The sequence below is a fragment of the Passer domesticus genome, chromosome Z, assembly GCF_036417665.1.
Source record: "Passer domesticus isolate bPasDom1 chromosome Z, bPasDom1.hap1, whole genome shotgun sequence".
Lineage (NCBI taxonomy): Eukaryota > Metazoa > Chordata > Aves > Passeriformes > Passeridae > Passer > Passer domesticus.
In genome coordinates, this window is record NC_087512.1 from 16,633,705 (window position 1) to 16,654,028 (window position 20,324).

Below are 20,324 nucleotides of genomic sequence, written 5' to 3' on the forward strand. Positions count from 1 at the left end.
AATAAGTTACTTCCTGTTCATGGTCTTGGGATGCAGGGATCCACTGAGCATCTGTTGTTTCAATCATTACATAGCAGTGGGAAAGTCCTTACTGATATTGCTACATAGGGCTCTTTCTTCTCAAGGATCAGGAATTTAATATAAGCCTGCTTCCTGACTCTAAATTCAGTTATTGATGTAGTTATAATCCTATCATTGTTTTCTCAAAGTATTTTAAATTACACTTCCAAATCACTAACCTAATGTTTCATTAAAAACAAAAGTTAAAAGATCTTACATTTAAGTTCCCTTTAAGATCTTATGGTAGAAGCCTGCACATCTTAAGGAAAAGTGCATTTGCGTCCAATTTTCTGGTTACTGTACTTCTACACAGTAAGCAGCATGGGTTGTTTGGAAGAACAAACCTTCAGTTTATTTAACTTTAACTAGCACTAGTGAGTATAGTCATTGGAAATAAACTATTCAGGTAGGTGCCTGAATACAGCCATGAACATATCCTCAAAGGTAGAAAGTTGCAGCAGGGTAGATCAGCTTGAGAATATGACTGTGGAATCAGAACAGCAGCTCTTCATCTGGTGTCTGAAGACCACTGGATTTGCAATATCTAGATACCGAATATTGGAATAACAGTTTAGGCTTGTAAGAAATGGAAGGATGTGTGCAGATGAAGCCCCACCTCTTCCTCAGCCTGAAGTCCTGTGAGCGTTTAATTTTTTTAATTCAGGCACATGTTACATTACATATACATTTATAATCATAGAATCATGGAATAATTAGTGTTGGAAGGAAGCTGTGAAGCTCACGTAGTCCTACACCCTACCATGAGCCAGGACAACTTCAGCTATATCAGGTTGCTCAGAGCCTTGTCTGATTTGACCTTGAATGTTTCCAAGGATGGGGCATCTACCTTGTGTCCGTGTTTCATCACCTACACTGTAAAAATCTTTATATCTAGTCTGTATCTCCCTTCTTTAGTATAAAATCTTTATCTCTGGTCATATCACAGCAGGTTCTTCTAAAAACATTCTCCCTATCTTGTCATCCCACTTTAAGTACTGAAAGGCTGCAATGAGGCTTCCCAAATGCCTTCTCTTCTACACCCCCAACTGTTTCAGCCTGTCTTCATCAGGAGGGCATTCCAGTCTTCTGACCAGTTTTGTGGCCCTCCTCTGGAGTTTCTCTAACAGGTATAGCTCTTTTTTATGTTGAGGGCCCTAGAGCTGGACACAGTGCTCAGGTGGACTCTCATGAGGGCAGAGGGGCAGAATCCCCTCCCTGCCCTGCTGCCCACGGGGCTCTGGATGCAGCCCAGGACACGTTTGGCTCTCTGGGCTGGCAGTGCCATGGCCGGGGCATGTGCAGCCTCTCACCCACAGCACCCCCAAGCCCTTCTGGGCAGGGCTGCTCTGAGGCCGTTCATGCCCAGCCTGTGCTGCTACCAGGGGTTAACATGACCCAGGTGAAGCGCATTGTCCTTGGATTTGTTGAACTTGGCAAGATTCCCATGGGCCCGTTTCTCCAGCTTGTACAGGTCACTCTGGATGGTTTCCTATCCTTCAGGCACATCAGCTGCACCACTCAGCTTGTGTAATGTGCAAATTTGCTGAGAGAGCACTTGAACTCACTCACTATGTCATTAAATAGCACTGGTCCCAGTATTGCTCCCTGAGGGACACCAGTCGTCATCAGTAGCCATCAGGACATTTACCTCTACCATCTGGATACAACCGTCCAACGAGTTCCTTATCCACAGAACTGTCCATCCATCTAATTGATCTCTCTCCAATTTAGACATAAGGATATTGGGAGGGACTGTTTTAAAGACTTTACAGAATATAAATGACATCTGTAGCCCTTTCCTGGTCTATTGAAGTGGTCACTCCATCACAGAAGGCCACTGGGTTGGTCAGGCAGGACCGGCCCTCAGTGAAGCTGTCCTGGCTGTCATGAATCTCCTCCCTGCCCTCCATGTGCACAGCCTCCATTAGCACAGCTTCCAGGAGGAGCTGTTCTATGATCATCCCAGAAACAGAGGTGAGGCTGACAGGTTGGTAGTTTCCAGAGTCCTCTTTTATAGCCTTTTTAAAAATAGGTGCAATATTTCTCTTTTTCCAGTCACCTGACTTCACCTGACTGCTGTGCCTTTTGAGTTAGCATGGAGAGTAGCTTGGCAACTCTTATCTGCCACTTCTCTCAGGATTCTGGGATGCACCTTATCAGGTCCCACAGACCTTTCTGTGTTCACGTTCCTCACAGGCTCTGAAACCTAATCTTCGCTGACAGTGGGAAGCACTTTGCTTCCCTGCTTTCTGTCTTGAGCTTCATCAGCTCAAGAGGTGTGTGAAGGGGAGACTGCCAGTGAAGACAAGCAAAGAGCTGTCAAGTTCCTTGGCCTTCTCATTGTCTGCAGTTACCATTTTGCCAGTCATGTTCAAAGAGGAATGCACTTTTTTTGACCTTCCTTTTCTGTCTCACATGCCTTCAGAAGCATCTTCATTATTCTTTGCATCTCTTGTTGAGTTCATCTCCAGTTGCACCTTGGCCTCCCTCACCCCATCCTGACACAAGCAGGCTACGTCCCTATATTCTCCCTAGAATATCTATCTCTGCATCCCTTGCCTGTGCATTTCCTTCTTTCCTTTTAGTCTTACCAGTAGGTGTTAAGCCATCCATGCTGATATCTTGTCTTCCTTTCCCGATTTCCTGCACATGGGGATTGAGAGCTCTTGCACTCTATGGAAGGCATTCTTAAAGATCTGCCAGCTCTGATCTGCTCCTTCGTCCCTGAAAACAGTTTTCCAGGGGATCCTATTGAATAACTCTTTGAACAGCTGGAATGTTGCTTTCATAAAATTAGTAAAGAATTAGGTATGAGCTTTTTTAAGTAGAGCTGACTAAGCAGAGGAGAAGTGGCCCTCGCAAGCTCTCACTCTGTTTTATGTAAGTATCAGTGTTGCAGGCATCTGCAGAGCTTGTTGTAGATCTCTGGAGTACCTCTACATTTACAGAGCTTTACTGTAGAATTCTGAAGTGATTACAGCATTAAGAGTGCTTAAAAAAGAGTTAGATAAGGGGTTTTGTCTGTTGTCCCATTGGACCTAGGTAGCTAAATTCTTCTAAGTTTCACTCTAGTGATAGCAATGCCAGCTCACTGCATTGGATCCAACTGAGCACCCCATTCCTGTTTGCAGGAAAAAAAAAAGTATCAGTTCTAGAGTTTGATCCATCTGAGCTCTTTTTGTCATTAGTTTAGGACAGTGTGAATCACAGCATAGACTGTCAGCACAGTGGTTATTTCTCCAACAGCCTAGCAAGCTTAGACTGACTAGTAAAAGGTAGGTGTTCACATTTTGTCTGATTAATCCTCTTCCAAATCATTTTGTCTAGTGGAGAAGCCTAAATACAGGTTCCCATCATTAGAAATCATATCCTGTTTTGTCTTTAGTGCTTTCAGCTAGTTTCCTGAGGTGCACAACCCTACTTTGTCACTCCAAATAATCCGATGGCTTCTCCTTAATAAGTGATTGTACTTTCTAAAACTTTCCATCCTGAGCTCAGGTTGCCTTGTATTAGTCATGTAGGCAAAATGCTTGAAAATTAGATGACTGATTTCTTGATAGTTCCTACTCCCTGTAAAGAGTCTCTTGAGAGTGAGAGGCGCTGTTGGAGGGATTGATGTCATAAGAGGAATTGTCATCATCAAGTGTTGTCTTGTCCTTCATGCAACTATTTTAATCCTTCAGTACCTCCGATTGAGGAGGAGTTCGCACCCAGTTTTAAGGACATCTGCTAGATCCACAGCACTTCCTATTCCCAAGGAATGCATATGCAAGGCTCTATTATAGGGTTGCTATCAGATTTACCTCCCAGCTTAAGATGTTTTGCATTCCATCAACTCAAAACAATGACCTCACAGGAAAAAAAGAAAGCAGAGTTGGAAACATCTAGGAGTCAACAGTTTGTTTAAAGGAGGGCTTAGGGATGGTGTCCGAGTAGAACTGTGCCAGTTTTAAGACAGTGTCCCATCGTGCAAATCATAAAACAAGACAGCTTTGAGTCTCTGCATTAAAAGATCTGGGGACTCAAAAAGCTCTTCCCTAGGAGTGTTTTGTGACAGCAGACTAAGTAGTGCTTCTCAGAAGCAGGGTGAACTCATGCTCAATTTCACGGTAATACATTTACACATGGGGAAGTCTGCTGCCTGATCTGGTTGCTGATCTCCTTTGCAAATGCTAGTGCATATGCCCTATTTCAAAACATTCATCTCACATACAGATAGTATAAACTGGAAAATAATCAGAGAACCATTGGGGAAGGGATCATTATTTAAGTAATTTCATTTTTCAATATATGTGAGATATTTAGTAACTGGAACTAACAGAATATATTAAAACTGATGGAGAAAATTGTCCATTAATGCTGAAGGAGCAGAGAAGGAGAATGGCAGCTGTATGACTCACCACAGCACTGTTCTTTTTTCCCCTTTCATCATTATTCTTATTTTCATTCTGGTTCTCTAAAGGACCATAATTTTTTTTCCATCCAGATACAATGACAGACTTAGAAAATCGTGTAGATGAGTCTGAGCCGTGAGATGAAATCTGCTCTGTGTGGAGTTGTGGGGGGAACCAGGAGTATCTACTAACTTCAGCTTGTCTCGGCTTTTCCTTTCTTTTATGGAAAAGTTGGTTTCACACAGGAATGTTTTCAGAAGGCTCAGAAAAAACATGAGGAAATGAGTTAATCTGCAGCTACTTTATAATGTAGCAATTTTGGATTCCATTATGAGCTGGATTTATATTTCACAGCTGCCAGAAAGCTGCATTCTTTCATTTTTGTTATTGCTGTATTCAATTTTTAACCTCTGAATTACGTATTTTGAAACAATTACATGGGAATATATGTCTAAGTGGTTTATTTACTTATGTACACACGTCTGTGTGCACATTACATGGACAATCCTGTGGAGAAATTGTGAAAATCAAAGATACTCAGAAAAGTGTTGTAATTCTGTATAACAGGATGGAAAGAAGTGGATGCCCCAGTGTGAGCTGTGCAGATGGCTGTTAAATCATTGCAGTATTCTGCGTTTAGCAGAAGCAATGTTTTCAAGTGTTTCTGTGATTACACTCTTCAGGAGAAAAGCAGAAAGTGGTACAAATTTGACAGACTATTTTTTGTTCTTGAGCGAAGTTTTTACTGGCATGTCTATACAGAGATACACAGATCTAGTACAATTTAATTTCCTTAGTGAATAAATTTGATACATGAATTCACATGTGTGCACAAGAGAAAGCTATACTTCCAGCAATATATTTGATGTTATAATACTTTTAGGACCAGATACTGGTCCTGCTTATATGCACATGGAATAATGTGCCATGGCTGAACCCAAACTCTGTGGTCAGTGGAAAAAATTTAGTCCTGAGCTATCTCCTGCGGATAACACAGTTTGGGCAATATAGGTGAGAATGAAATACCATATATCTATAATGTGGAAAAAAAAAAAAAAGGCAGACAGGATAAAAGGCAGACTAAAAGATACACTATAAAAGTACTTATTTTGAATAAACATAATAAATATGTCTTTCTTTGTCCCCAGGTGGTTGATCTGTTGGTATCTATGTGTCGGTCTGCATTAGAATCACCTAGGAAAGTTGTAATTTTTGAGCCATACCCTTCTGTAGTTGATCCCAATGATCCTCAGATGCTGGCCTTTAACCCCAGGGTAAGTAGCTACCTTTAATTATGCCATCGCTTGGTTTTGGTCAAACATGAGATTTCAAAGCAAAGACTTCTCATGGAGGAGTCTCCTTTATTATGTGATACAGCTCCAGAATATAGCACAAGTGTGTTTTTAAAACTTTGCATCTTTTATTTATTGTCTCTGAGAAAGTACTTGAATATAGACTTGTCCTAGTTCTGGCCAGGACATGGTCAATTTTTGCAGTAGCCAGAATGGGATATGGCTAAGACCCAGAGGTTTTTCTATACCACCTCACATCATTTCTGGGAGCAGGGGGAAGGGAGTCTCTTCCAGGGAAAAGAGGAAAAAGAGTTCCCATTTTACTTGGCAGAGGGAGCAGTTGTTTGTTTGTCAGCAGTTGTTTGTCCCTCTGCCCCTTGGCAGAGGGATGTTGTTTGTTGCTGGTTTTCTTGTCTCATTGCTGTTTCTAGCTGATTGTTCTTACCTCGACCCATGATCTTTACCTTTGTGCCTCCCAATTCTCTATCCCACAAAGTGGAAGGAGGAGAGGGAAGAGGACAGTGAGCACTGCTAGGTCTCAGTGGGAACAGTAAGTTGGAGAATACCATCCCTAAACCATGGCAAAAGTGTAGGTTATGTTAAAGCCAAGAAACTCTTCTAAGGGACAAATTCTGGATGCAAAATTTTATATTCTAAGTGTTTTTCTCTCAATGTGCACATTGAATACAAAAAGAAAGATGGCCTTTGAGAGATAGAGGTCATGTAAGCCAGGGGATTTCCAGTCCATCTTTTCATTCTTAGAAGTGTCATTGCTGTCATCTCATTTTCTCACTGCAAGCAGTTATTTCATTGTATGTAATTTTGTCAGATGTTAATAGTTGAGTTTTGTACAAGCATCAATTTTGAAATAAAGAATTGTCCTTGTGTTACCTGCTCCTCGGACTCCAAATGCTGCCTTTCAGGAAAGCCCTCAAGCCATGACTATAACATCTCCCTAAAGCCATCTCCCCAAAGGCATAGATGAGAACTCGGCATGTCCTGCACTGGGATGCATTTCACTCTTTCTGAACAAGGGCCAGCCAGCAGGAGTTCTTTGTCAGGAGAGGCTGAGGTGTTCTGTGATGTGCTGGCAAGACCCGAAGATGGGGAGCAGTGGAGCTGCTGTGGAGTGGTGAAGCATGGACTGTTTAACCTGTTGTCTCAGTGCAGGTGGAGCTGTCTGGTAGTGGTTCCCAAGCAGTAGGTCAGCAAAGATCAGCATGAGGCAAAGGGACTGAAGGATCTATGAAGTTTTATAGATCTGCTAGCAAAGGAAACACATGTGTCTATATGCATTTTATTTCAAATCTGTTTGGGTCACTGCATTATTTACTTCAAGAGCATGTTGTCCAAATAACTGTGTTTAGTTACAAATATTTGTTTTAAAATGGGCTGATTTTTGGAGTGTTTTGGAGATCGCAGTGAAATTCAAAGAAGATCATAGAAACAATATTTTTTCAAGGAATTTTTCTGGATGATGAATGACAGTCTGTGGAAGAAAGCTAATGATCAGAGACGTTTGAAAGAATTGATTTACCCAACGTTTCTCCTAGCTTTGGTTTTATACACACTCAAAGAATTCAATTTTTTTTGAGCCAAATACTAATACTCTTTGAACTTATTTGTGTATTTTATGCAACATCAGAAGAAGAACTATGACCGAGTCATGAAAGCATTGGACAGTATCACTTCCATCAGAGAGATGACACAGGTAAATTTAAATATATTTACCTAACTTAATCACTGTTTCTAGAACTTGAATGATGTTTGTCTTCCCTGCCCATAGGTTGGGAAGTCAATAGTATCATCTCTTTCCTATATAACTGTAATGATATTGAAATGTTTGTTCAAAATAACAAACCTATCCTTAATGCCAATTAAATAAAAGTAATGAAGTAGAACTCAGATCTTTTGGATATTAAATAAGAGATAATAACAGCAGAATGAGACTTTGTAATGGGGTAATCACCAACTGCTGCATTTCTGGAAATATCAAAGCCAGAGACTTTACTTCCAAAGCAAAAGAAATTGATCTTGTGTCAATGTTCTGAATGGTATTCTTAATGCCATGATATTATTTCTATTATAGCAAATTTCTCTATCAGCTAAGCAGAGTTAGGGACTTGGAAGGTTGGGTCCCTTGGGTTTACTGTCATATTATTTCTCATGGCATGTGATAGCTGTGTTTCTGTTTTTTACACTCCTTTACCAAACAACCCAGCTGATTAGAAGTTGTTATTTAAATCTCTTCCATATATCTTGCTTTTCCAACTGCTATGTAAATGCATCCTCATGACAGTTTTCAATCTTGTTCTGTGTATTAAGAAAATACTTTGGGATTCCTGAGTGAAGAATGTATAGAAAGGAATAAAATAAACTGAAAATTAAAATTCACTTTTTTCTTGGTAATTTGTGTAACATTTTGTAAAATTTTTAAAAATCAGGTGTTTCTGATGTCTTTTAAAAAATAAAAAATAATTACCTTTCTGGGTTTTTTTTAAATGTTAAAAAATTCTTGGACTAATGAATTTTAAAGGGATGCTTTGCATTGTGATTGAAATCAAGAAGAGTTTTCAAAGAAATTATAATATGACATGGTATTTATACCTTGAAACAGTTGAAAATACCAAATAGATTATTTTGGGTTTTTTTGAGAGACTTAATTTTGTGAAGTCCCAGTTTCTTAATCAAGAGCCACACAAAAATAGATGCCATCTTCTATTCTCCCTGTGATCACCAATGTTTGCAATAATATAATCATTTTGATGCTAATTATATGCTTATTATCTTACTCTAGGGAAAATAATCGCTATATTAATTCTTGTTGTCAAAACACATTTATAACTCTATTATGCTGCATATCAGTAAAGCTGTGATTTAAACCTAATAATGTATTCATTTTAATAGATGAAATCATGGGCAACGTGACATATAAAATTCAACCTAGAAATAACATAATTACTCTTTTCTAGGCACCTTACTTGGAAATAAAGAAGCAGATGGATAAACAAGATCCGCTTGCACATCCTCTTCTACAATGGTATAAAGTTGATTCACATGAGATAATAATTACTAAATTATCATTTGTAATGAATAATCACTTGACCAGTGTAATGTGATATAAGGTCAGCCTAATAATTAACCTTGGTATTTTCAACTGCAGCTATTCTGGATTGTTTCTGGACCTCATCTGGGTCCTCTGATCTCATTTTCTAGTTAAGGTTTGGCCTACTTCTGACTGATAGGTTTAGAGGCCTACAGCTAGATGTTTTGCGATAGCCATTCATAATACATTTTTAAGTTTGGTTTGGTTACTACATCTAATACATCTGTTTCTCATTTTAGGGTTATTTCTAGTAATAGATCACATATCGTGAAGCTACCAGTGAACAGAGTAAGTGTCTGTGTGTTTCTTATTATTTTCTGATTTTTTTTATGGCTTGCATTAGCATTTTAGGTGGGAGTTTACTAGCAAAACATAGGTGCCTGCATTCAAACTGACTGCATGGACTCCTTTAATAGACAAGGCAGTTTTAGGTCATGATTTTTAGAAACATGTGAATATCTGAAATAGATCAAGGGAATAATGTTCATAAAAAACCTATTTGAGGTGAGTAGTTCAGATTCAGATATCTACCTTGTAATTGTCTGGGATTAGGTGAGAAAAACATCACTTTTTTTTTGTTACCATATAGAATATTAGATGCAGAATTGTACAGAAAGCAGTGCACACAAACATGCTGTATCAGGAGATCCACATATAAGTAACCTCTGATTAAGGGGGTAGTAATATGCAGCCTTCCAAATAACCTTAATTGAAAGTCAGCTCTGATAGAGTACTATGATGAAATTGTTCAGTTTAATTACTGAAGCCATTTTAAATTGAAATATACTTTCCAAAAACTTTCATATGTTTCATAAACTGACAGTCATTCTTATTATTTGATTTCAGCTTGAAACTGTGGAAGTTAGACCAGTTTCAACTTAGTTCATGTAGTTATTTAGATGCAGTCATGTGTTGTGTGGAAAAGCCTGATATCTTAAGGATTGCCATCAGAGAATTGCAATATTTTCATATTAATGAACTTTTCTTCACATGTGCACTCCTATTTTTTACAGCAACTGAAGTTTATGCACACTCCCCACCAGTTCCTTCTTCTCAGCAGTCCACCAGCCAAAGAATCCAATTTCCGAGCTGCTAAAAATCTTTACGGAAGTACCTTTGCATTTCAGTGAGTACACATAATCCTAATAACCAAAGGTTATTGAAATGCCATGCTATTTTTTTTACTTCTGGCATTTTGAGGTTTGCAGCTGTGAATCTACTGTTTTAAAGAATTTGTGATGTAATTTTTGCATTTTACACTGGGAATTTTATCGCTTTGTTTTTCATTTTATTCAGTGGTTCACACATTGAAAATTGGCATTCCATCCTGAGGAACGGCTTAGTTGTTGCTTCCAATACGAGGCTGCAGGTAAATAAGCAAAATAGATTTTAGCTAACCTGTGCACGCTTGGTTACATCCTAGCTTTGGCAAGTTTTCAGAGGGTTTCATTCTGGTTAGCCATATAGGTAGAAGAAGGGATAATTTCAAATACCATCATGTTTCCTGGGAAAAGTACTCTTCTGATGCAATTAATATGAAGTAACATGTCTGCTAAAACGTCTAGAAAATCTCTCTGTGGGAATCAGTTTCAGTTTTACATTGTGGAGCAGCACCTCTAGGAGGCTTTGCTCGGTACTGCTTAAAAGCAGTTGCAAGTGAAAGTCAGAGCTGCCTAAAATGTCTCCATGTCATAGGACCCAGAAACATGCTAGAGTTACAGGAACTGGTCTTGCAGCACTTTCTCTGCCTGTCTTATTTCTTTGGGAATGGAAGCATGCAGCTGGCTGGAAGGGATCTAGTGCAAACTTCTCAGACTGAACCATCAGGAGATCACTATTGCAGAGCAAAGTAGGCACTACAGAGGGACTGGGGAGCTCTAATGCAGAGTATTTTAGCACTGTGGTTTGAGCAGCCCTCCCCAGAGCTGAGTCCATGTACCTTGGAAGAGAATCCCAGAACATATTTGGTCATGTACAGAAACACTCTTGTAGACATCCTCTATAGTAATATTAGGTTTAAAAACAGAAACCACAATTTTATATATAAGTCTTATATAAAATTATGTGTGGGCATCTGTTTTTTAATTTCCAGGAGATATATATATATATAGATATATAGATATATATATATATATATATATATAGATAGATAGATAGATAGATATATATATATATATTAGTTTTATACTCAGGGCATGACTTTTTAAAAAGACTTCTTTGAACACTCTTAATTACCCAAAATAAATTAGTAGGGTGGGTAAATGCGCTATGACCTGTTCCTGTAATTATTATTATTTTGTAACCAAACTAATGCCAAGTAATCACTCTTCTCTTTTTCAGCTCCATGGTGCAATGTTTGGAAGTGGAATCTACCTTAGTCCATTGTCAAGCATATCATTTGGTTACTCAGGTGATATTTATAAATCACTATAAAGTTGGACAAATATAGGGGTGTATCTTATTCTACTGCTTCTTCTTACAGCTTTGCTGTTTAAAACATTATATTCAATTTAATCCTTGCTGGCCATGATTAAATTTACTCAAAAAAAGAGAATTTTTTTTAATATAAATAGTAAGAAAATAGAAAATTACTTTGTTAAACACTCTCCTTATTTTTCAAGGTGCTTAGAATTCTTGAACTGTGCTTAAAGTAAATATTAGCCAGTACTGAATGCTGTATGTAGTAGATCTTGATGATTCAGCTGAAATCCAACTTTGTGATTCTTGTCAATACCTGCCTAAGTTCCATCTAACTTTACCTAAGAGTTCATGGTCTTTTATGACTTCATTTGACAAAACAAGTATTGATCAATAGACATGTTCAACACTGTATATTTAAGAGTATTCCCAAGTATCACCACATCAAGATTACATAGAAAGTAGAGTTCAGTGTGTTTATTTTAGCCTGAGAAGGAACATAATTTGTCCCACTATTGAATCCTAAAGTGAGTTGTGCAGAGTTTTCCATTAATTAAATCATAAAAAATTAAATAATAAACAAAAGCATATTAAAAACAAGACAGCTGGATATGTACATTGAGAGGGATTTTAAAATATGGTGACTTTCTTGTTTAAGTATGTTGTATTTACCATTTCCTCACGTATCAAAGTGGGGGTATATAGTTTGATATGTGTTCATGTGCATGTAGATGATTCTGGGAGTTATAGTTATGCTTTCTGATATTCAGTGTTTCTAGGTCACATTTTAGGAGCTCAACTTTTTGGGCTACTATTTGAGGAACTTCAACATCAGTTATCTCTAGACTTCTAGTTTATCAGGATTACATGAGTATGAAGGCTTCTTAGGTCTCACTAAATGTGCTGGTTGAAGTATCCTTATCTAACAAAATGTCTTTCTTTTTGGACAATACTGCTTTGTCAGCTTCAATATGCTATTGCTCCTCTCTCTGCCTGTCTTGGCCCTTTCCATCCTGTCTCCTCCAGAAAGGAGGCTTGTGTTCCACTGAAGTGTGTAATCCTTGATGCCAGTAAAAACTATGAAGGAGTCATACACGTTCTGTTCCTTCACAGAGTTAAATTTTCCCATAATTCAGCCAAATAATGGAAGTGTTCAAGGTCAAGTTAGATGGGGCTCAGAGCAACCAGGTCTAGCAGAAGGTGTCCTTCCCAATGGCAGAGGGCTTGGAACATGATGATCTTTCAGGTCCCCTCCAACCCAAACTGTTCCATGACTCTGTGAAATACAGGATGCTGGAAACTCAAGCCCATAGTATCATGCAAAACAGGAATTTTATATAAACCAACATGAGGGATATGAATGAAAACTAAGGCGCAAATGTAGATGTTTCAGTTTCTGAAACAGAATTGGATCAAATGTGACTGACAAATAATTTAATATTTTGTGTGTACCTAAGGAGATCAAACCAAGGTAGATTTCAAAACTTAAATTCCCTACTCATACAAATTAATTAGACTTTCAATAAAATTCCCTGAAGTGCTAAAGATGAATATATAAAGTTCTTTCTCTTGTGATTTTTGCCTTCCCACCCACAATAAATCAGACTTTTATTTCAGCCTGAATAGGGGCAATTGGACTGAGCACATGCTGATCTACAACCCCGTTAAGCCACCACATAAGAATATTCCTGATCTGAATTTAATGGCATTTAGGCTCAGGTTTATCTCCTTTTGCACCTACTTGACTTTGCTAAAGTCTTTGCAGTAGAGGCAGAGGTACCTGTAATTTACAGGATGTATATTGTGATATTCTGTGACAGAGTTTACCAGCTTTTTGAGTGCCATGCAAAAGACTGTGATTCTTACTGTGCTACCTCTTCCATTCTCTCATACTTAAATTAACTCTGCTTTTTATGGTATTTATAGGGCAGGGTATCTTACATGATTTTAATATTCCTAGGGATGAACAAGAAGCAGCAGAAGGTGTCAGCTAAAGATGAACCAGCTTCAGGAAGTAAGGGCAGTAATACATCACAGGTATGGTACATCAACCATCTCTGGAAGATTTGTGGGATTTATTATTGGGAGCTCAGTAGCTGAAAGAGAGGTAATATTTCCTTTGTGCAACTTACCAGTGTTATTGCATTGAATGACATAAACAACTTCAGAGACTGCAAATATCAAATACAGTCCAACTGCTCTAGTAAAAATTTACGGAGTGTATTGCAGACCTTGTGCTGTTCTTTTCAAAGCAGAAGAATTTAGGAAGAGAATGAAGATGAAATGCAGGTTGCGTTATGGCCCCTAGCAACCCCTGGCCTTCTGAGTTTTAGACTTCCAGAATAATGATTCAAAAGAAATGGAGAATGGTTATTGCTGGGAAATGAGCAGCATTTAATTTATAGCAAGTAATTTTTTATTTCTCACAAATTTTGCATGTTGAACCATTACAATTCTGCTGTATCTAAGGCAAATTCACAGCATCTCTGCATAGGGTTAAATTTCAGTAAACTATCTTATATCCGTCTCCATGATTAGCACAGAAATTACAGAATAATCTGGCTTTGAATGTAGATTGGCATGTCCCAGTAGAAGCTCTCAGAAGCAGGAAGGCAAATAAAATATCAGGGTAGTGACCAAAGAATTAGTGACTAAATTTATCTTTCTCTTCCTTTTTTTTTTTCTGATATCAATTTGTTTATCAATAGAAGTGGTATTTCTGATAACACTTTAATTTTGTAATAATTAGGCACTTTTTGATATTATTTTTCTGGATAAAGGCGTTCAAATCTCTCCTGCTATAATGCAAATAAATAATAGGGTTCTTTTTATAAATTCTGTTACATTTAGAGATAAAATAGAGACCTTTTAGAAAGACTGCCTCTACCTTTGTTTATTAATAAACCAGTGAAAATAGCAGCTGTCTCCTATGTTGCTTTTTCTCTCTGTTTTACTGCACTAATTCTATTTTCTCACTTTTTTGCATCTCAGTCACAGAAGAAAGGACAGCAGTCACAATTTTTGCAAAGCCGTAACTTAAAATGCATAGCCTTATGTGAAGGTAAGCTGAAAGCCCTTGTGAAGCTGTTTTAGTCATGGCCACAAAATGCACAGGTTACAGGGTGCAAATCAGTGGGAGCTTTAGTTGGTTGTTTAGGCAAGAAAATACTGGTAGGTGTAGGAGTACTTGCTCAACAGCTGACCTTTACACTTCAATAGGAGCATTTCCCCTCTGAACAGAACCTGTAGCAGATGTTGAATTGTCGTGAGATATCATATACATATAGTGACTGATCATCTGGTTTCAAATCTGTGTTTCAAATGTGTTCCTCTTCCTAAACCATCAAGAAAACTAAAGCCATGTCCTTTATTTGAAGCACTGACTTCTTGGAAGCTCTTGACAAATGCTTTAAACACATAAAAGTCAGGAAAAAACACCTTTCATATAGAATTTCCAAATAATTTTTCACTGTTCAAGCAAGCATACTGACCATCTAGCAACCAGTATGTTCTCTTTATTTGCTTCAGAAATTTTGGGAAGTTAAAATCTAATACTTGCATACAGTCATTCTTGAAGGAATTAGCTATTCTGTTAATAACTAGTGAAACCTCAGCAGGTTTTAAGAACAAATTGTGACATTTGAATAAGAATTAGATTTTGAATTAGCACCTGTAGTTAGGACCTAATCTTAGAAATTATATTAGCCCAATTTGCCCATCATTTGGAGCATTTGTTTGTTTTAAAAAGTGAAGATTAAGACAGGATGTAGAAAATGTAGTATTTCAAAATAGAATCTTTCAGCTCTACAGAAGTACAGATGTGTCAGTCAACATGAAAAAGCAATTTGATCTTTACAGAAAAATACAGAATTTTAGTTCTAAAACTTCCATAAGGAACAATATTAATTATTTGGCCTTTAATGCTTGAATTTTTAAATGTAAATTACATCTTTCACAAAGACTTTTTCATCCATGTTGTTCTTTCCTTGTACTTACTAATGAATTACCAATTTTATACGAGTGAATTTTAAATACTTGGTAAAATAATTTGCAGTTTTCATATTCATTTCTCTGTGTCAGAAGGTGGTCTAGGGGACATGATTAATAAAGATTTTATGTAACATTAATTGCAAGAAATGTTTGTTAAAAATTGCAATTCATGAAAGAAATAGTATCAAAATTGAATATGCATGTAGTTACATTGGTGTTAGAATAAAATAAACCAGGCTATTTCAGTGCCTAACAACTGTCACTCAAGTCCAGTCCTGACCAGTGCAGTGCTGCACAATTGTTAAGGGATGGATTAGGATCATTGTTTAAATGTCTCTTAAACACTGACAGGTTGGGCACACCAACCACTCTGTAGGAAGCCACCAGCTATTACAGTTCAACCCCAGCCAGCATCCAAGCCCCACACAGCCCTCACTCACTTTCTCCCAGCAGGGCTGGGGAGAGAGTCCAAAGGGTAGAAGCCCGAAAGCGCTCATGGGTTGAGATAGAGACAGGTTAATAGGGAAAGCAAAAGCCCTGCATGCAAGCAAAGCAGAACAAGACATTAATTCACTGCTTCCAATAGAGCTGTTCAGCCATCTCTAGGAGAGCCCAGCGCCATCACATGTAGAGGTTACTTGGGAAGACTAGCACCATTGTTCCCTTTTCCTCCTTCTTTCCCTCACTTTGCATGCTGAGCGTGATGTCATGTGGTCTGGAACATCCCTTTGGTCAATTTGGGTCACCTGTCCCAGCTGCGTCTCCTCCCAACCTCCCATGAATCCCCAGCTTTCTTGGACTGTGGCAGTATGAGAATCACAAAAGGCCTTGGCTGGCTCTGTGTAAGCCCTGTTCAGCAGTTACAAAAACATTTCTATACTATCAACACTGTGTTCAGCACAAATCCAAAAACTGCCCCCTGCCAGTCACTGGGAAGAAAATTACACCAGTCCAACCTGGCATTCCACCCTCTCAGTAAAGAAATACTTTGAAATGTCCAGTCTAAACCTCCTCCAGCACAGCTTTGAATCATTCCCACACATTCTGTCCCTGCATACCAGGGAGAGGTGCTCAGCACCTCCCTGTGCCCTTCCCCTCCTCAGGAAGCTGCAGAGTAGTGAGGTCACCCCTCGACCTCCTTTTTCTCTGAACCAGACAAGCCAAACCCCTCCATTAGTGTCCAGGACATGTTTTCCAGCCCTCCCACCAGCTGTTCCCTCCTCAGGATGCACGGAAGGACCTTCCCATCCCTCCCCAGCTGCAGGGCCCAGCAGGCCCAGAAGAGGCGGCCCCGAGGCCGGGCCCAGCGGGCCCATCCCCTCCCTGGGCTGTGCCGTGCTCGGTGCTCTGGGCTGGGCTCTGTCCTGGGCCCATCCCCTCCCTGGGCTGTGCCGTGCTCGGTGCTCTGGGCTGGGCTCTGTCCTCGGGGCTGCTCACCCACCCTGAGCCACCCCTCTCCCACTTCACCCTGTGCCTGGTGTCACTCCTTCCCAGGTGCAGAATCCACCATTTGGACTTGACAAATTTCACCCCATTTGAGATTGCTCAGTGCTCCAATCTATCTACATCCCTCTGCAAAGCCTCTTGTCCCTCAAAGGAATCCACAGCACCTCCCAGTCTGGATCATCAGCAAACCTGCTACTGGTGCACTCACCTGCTGCATGCAGATGGTGCATAAATGCACAGAACAGACCTGGCTCTGGAATGGAGCCCTGAGGAACAACCACTGGTGTGACCAGTCACCAACCAGTTGTTGCCTCATTCACTGCAGCCCTCTGGGCTCAGACCCTCAGCCAGTTCTTCACCCACCACACCATGAACCTGCTCATCCCACAGCTCGACACCTTGCCCAGAAAGATGCTCTTCAAGTCCATTTAGATATCTGCAAATGTGGATTGATGGTATAGCTTCTAGTTAGGAATGAAAAGCTTTCTCTTCTGTGCTATCCTCATTCTGCTAGTAAACAACCTATCATCAAATACACGGAACAAGATTTGGCAACCTTTTTGAACCTCTTGAGTCATAATTGCTACTTGTTTTAAATATTTTGTAGTATTGCACATCCCATGTATAACAGTTTCAAGCTTTGTCTTAAGCATCTTGGTTTCAGATCAGCCATCACTAAACACAAATACCTGTTCCAAGTGCTGATCAGACGTCTCAGACCCTCTTTAACAGCCCTATGGCTTTTTAAATTCAGGTTTTAATAAGTGCATTTTTAAACTTCCATTTAATGTAACAACTTGCTCCCATACATCAAACATCTGTGTTTTCAGAAAAGTATATTTTGGAAACAAGGATCAAGTTCATCTCCTTTTTTGTACTAGCAGCCAGCTCAAAATCTGCACTGCAGCACAGACATGTAGAGGAAAGCTGCACATTCCCAAAAGACAATTTAAAATATATAAAACCCAAAATCATTTAGAGCAGAGTTTCCCAGGCATGTTTTCATCACTATGAAATTTGTTCTTTCTCTGATAGTGATAACCTCACCTGACCTGCACAAACATGGGGAGATATGGGTAGTTCCCAACACGGATCATGTGTGTACAAGATTTTTCTTTGTGTGAGTACAAAGCTTTTCTTAACATTCAACTTCATACTAGACCCTTTTTTATGTTCCCTCCAATAGTTGTAATTAGATAAAAGACATTTCTTCCTAATTTTGTTTGGTATTCCTTCATTTTTTGTCTTTTACTTACTTGTGCTAGAAATGTGTGGATAGGCTAGTGTCAAAGGTTTAGTAAATGTCTTTAATACAAATGAACGGAGAGTTCCTGATTTTTCCTATTCAATGGCATTACTTCGTGTTATAGTAAGTCTATCTATGTATTATGAAGCATAATTTCTGTTTGGCTGTGTGTATTTAAGCTGAGGAATTCATTAAAGGCTTCCTATCTGTGCTGTGAGCATTTCCCCCTTTCAACTAATATTTGTCCCCTTTGGGTCCTAGTGGCTAATTCAGCCTCAGGGTTTCAGTGACAGTGGCAGCCTCCTACTCTCCAGAGTTTAGAATTTGCATATAAAGATGAAGCACGCCAGAGCACTTCAGTAGAAACAGTGAACATATAGAATAAGCACTTAGAGAACAAGATTTTTTTGATGTTTTTACGTAGATTAATAAAACACTAATATTATATTCTTTTTTGTACCTTTTCTTTTTTATTTTTTAGTTATGAAGATGGTCAAGTGGGTGATACAAGTATAAATACACAGGAACCAAACATTCATAAAGAGATTCTTCGAGTCATTGGCAATCAAACTGCTACTGGTTAAAAGGACCACTCTTATTTAATTGATGTGAAGCCTTCCTCAGTCTCAAAGCTGGATTTTGAACTGAAGAAGATGCAAAAAACTAATTTATTATTACTACACTAAGCAAATTAACCATTTGAATACTTACTGTTTTCTTACTTAGTATTTCGTATCTCATCAAAATACCTGAGATGGTATCAATTAGCAACTGTAGGGGTGCAAAGTCTATTATTATACTAAAACAATTAATAATTAAATAGGCATTTGGGTTGCTCACGATAAACAGACATTAAAAAGGACTTTTGTGCTGATATTTTTATACTAAACTTCAATTGGAAGTTTTAGTACTGTATACTGGTATTTTAAATTTAGAAAGACTGAATTACAAGTAAGAGAGAAGATTTTATAGCGGAGCACCTGTATTATGCAGGATACTTTGCAATAAGTAAAATATTCTCGTATTAAAACACAATAAAAGGTTGTCTGGAATATGTAAAATTGAAGAGATTGGTTACCTGCAGCTATCTTTGATTCTTTTTATTTTACTCAAATGCAGTTAGGATTTAGACTCAAAGGTGAAAACAACAATGCATTTTTTATTTACTGGGTGCAACAAAGCAAAATGAATGTGATGGTATATGTTCAGCTTTCTTTATCTTCTCTGGAACAGTGTCTTACCCATTAAGCAGTTCAGTTGCATTTTTAAATTATACGAGCCTAGGAAACACCTGAAAAACCTAAAGCTGTTAATTTTCTTTTTAGAATGTTTGGGTTTATATACTAGATTTTACAATTTCATTAGATCAACAAGGTTTTTTAATGTTTGCATCTTAACTTCAGTGAAATTGCTCTGTGATGAAATTTATCTACTTTAAAGTATGTGCTGAGTTAAGGCTTTTACATGGTTGAGTTGATTGTTGGTGCATCAGAAAATATATACAAATGCAAAATTCTACTGATTTTGTCTTGGTAAAATGGTTTTATTAGTTAATTTCTAAGCGATAAGAAATCAATTTAAATATCTCTGTCTTTTAAATTAACAACTGTTTTTTCCAAGTGAATAGGATGGCAACACAGATAGAGAAGGGTCCAGTCTCCAAGACAAAAAGCATACCCTGTGCCCTCATGAATGCCCTTGGCAGCCCTCATGGTGGCTATCCTGAAGCATCAATCAGACCCTTGAATATGGAGAGCAATTGAACTTACCCATCTGTGCAACTACTACAAGCCACCTCAGAAAGTAAAAATAGACTGAAACCTCTCTTATGTTACTTTCATAATAAAGATACTAAAGCACCAAATAACAGCACAACAGAGCACAGGTGTGTTTGTTTCTTTTAAACAGAACTGAAATAGATATGCTGTAATGGATGATTTCTTCTTCCTAGTTCATGCTACACTCCTGTATTACTTGCTGCAGTTGAAGTGCCCTACAAGTTAATAGTGGTATTTGGCCTAAGAGCATATACCTGGGATGTATTTTAGCATTCTGCACTTATTTGCTTTAGAGTTTATTTTTCTGGGTTCATATCCAGACTTGTAAAGCAAATTCTGTTTACGTATCCCCATTTTGCTGTAAGTTCTATTGACTTGCACCCTCATTTGGTGGACCTCTAAATTAGAGAAGCACTGTAGTTGTTGTCTTTCATTTTGGGACACAGGTAAACTTCTTGAAACAAAGAGGTTTCCTGAAATTTGTCTGTCTACATAAGATCTGCCATAGGTTGTGTGACTGCAAAAAGTCAACATAATTCAGAAGTGGAGCTGAAACCCTGGCATGACCATCTCTGTAATGGTCCTGCCATATGT

The 20,324-nt window shown here is 38.5% G+C and overlaps 1 protein-coding gene across 2 annotated transcripts in view; it reads left to right on the forward strand.

The window, feature by feature from the left end:
* The window catches only part of PARP8 (poly(ADP-ribose) polymerase family member 8), a 111,116-nt gene extending 91,285 nt beyond the window's left edge, over positions 1-19,831 (forward strand). For both annotated transcript variants that reach the window (XM_064405792.1, XM_064405793.1), the window contains 11 exons: positions 5,603-5,728; positions 7,392-7,457; positions 8,719-8,786; positions 9,092-9,140; positions 9,866-9,978; positions 10,149-10,221; positions 11,193-11,262; positions 13,231-13,307; positions 14,262-14,331; positions 17,742-17,826; positions 18,434-19,831. In XM_064405792.1, the coding sequence (XP_064261862.1) occupies positions 5,603-5,728; positions 7,392-7,457; positions 8,719-8,786; positions 9,092-9,140; positions 9,866-9,978; positions 10,149-10,221; positions 11,193-11,262; positions 13,231-13,307; positions 14,262-14,331; positions 17,742-17,826; positions 18,434-18,536 (900 nt within the window). In that variant the 3' untranslated portion in view covers positions 18,537-19,831. The remainder of the gene's footprint in view (positions 1-5,602; positions 5,729-7,391; positions 7,458-8,718; positions 8,787-9,091; positions 9,141-9,865; positions 9,979-10,148; positions 10,222-11,192; positions 11,263-13,230; positions 13,308-14,261; positions 14,332-17,741; positions 17,827-18,433) is intronic.
* Positions 19,832-20,324: the final 493 nt, after the last annotated feature.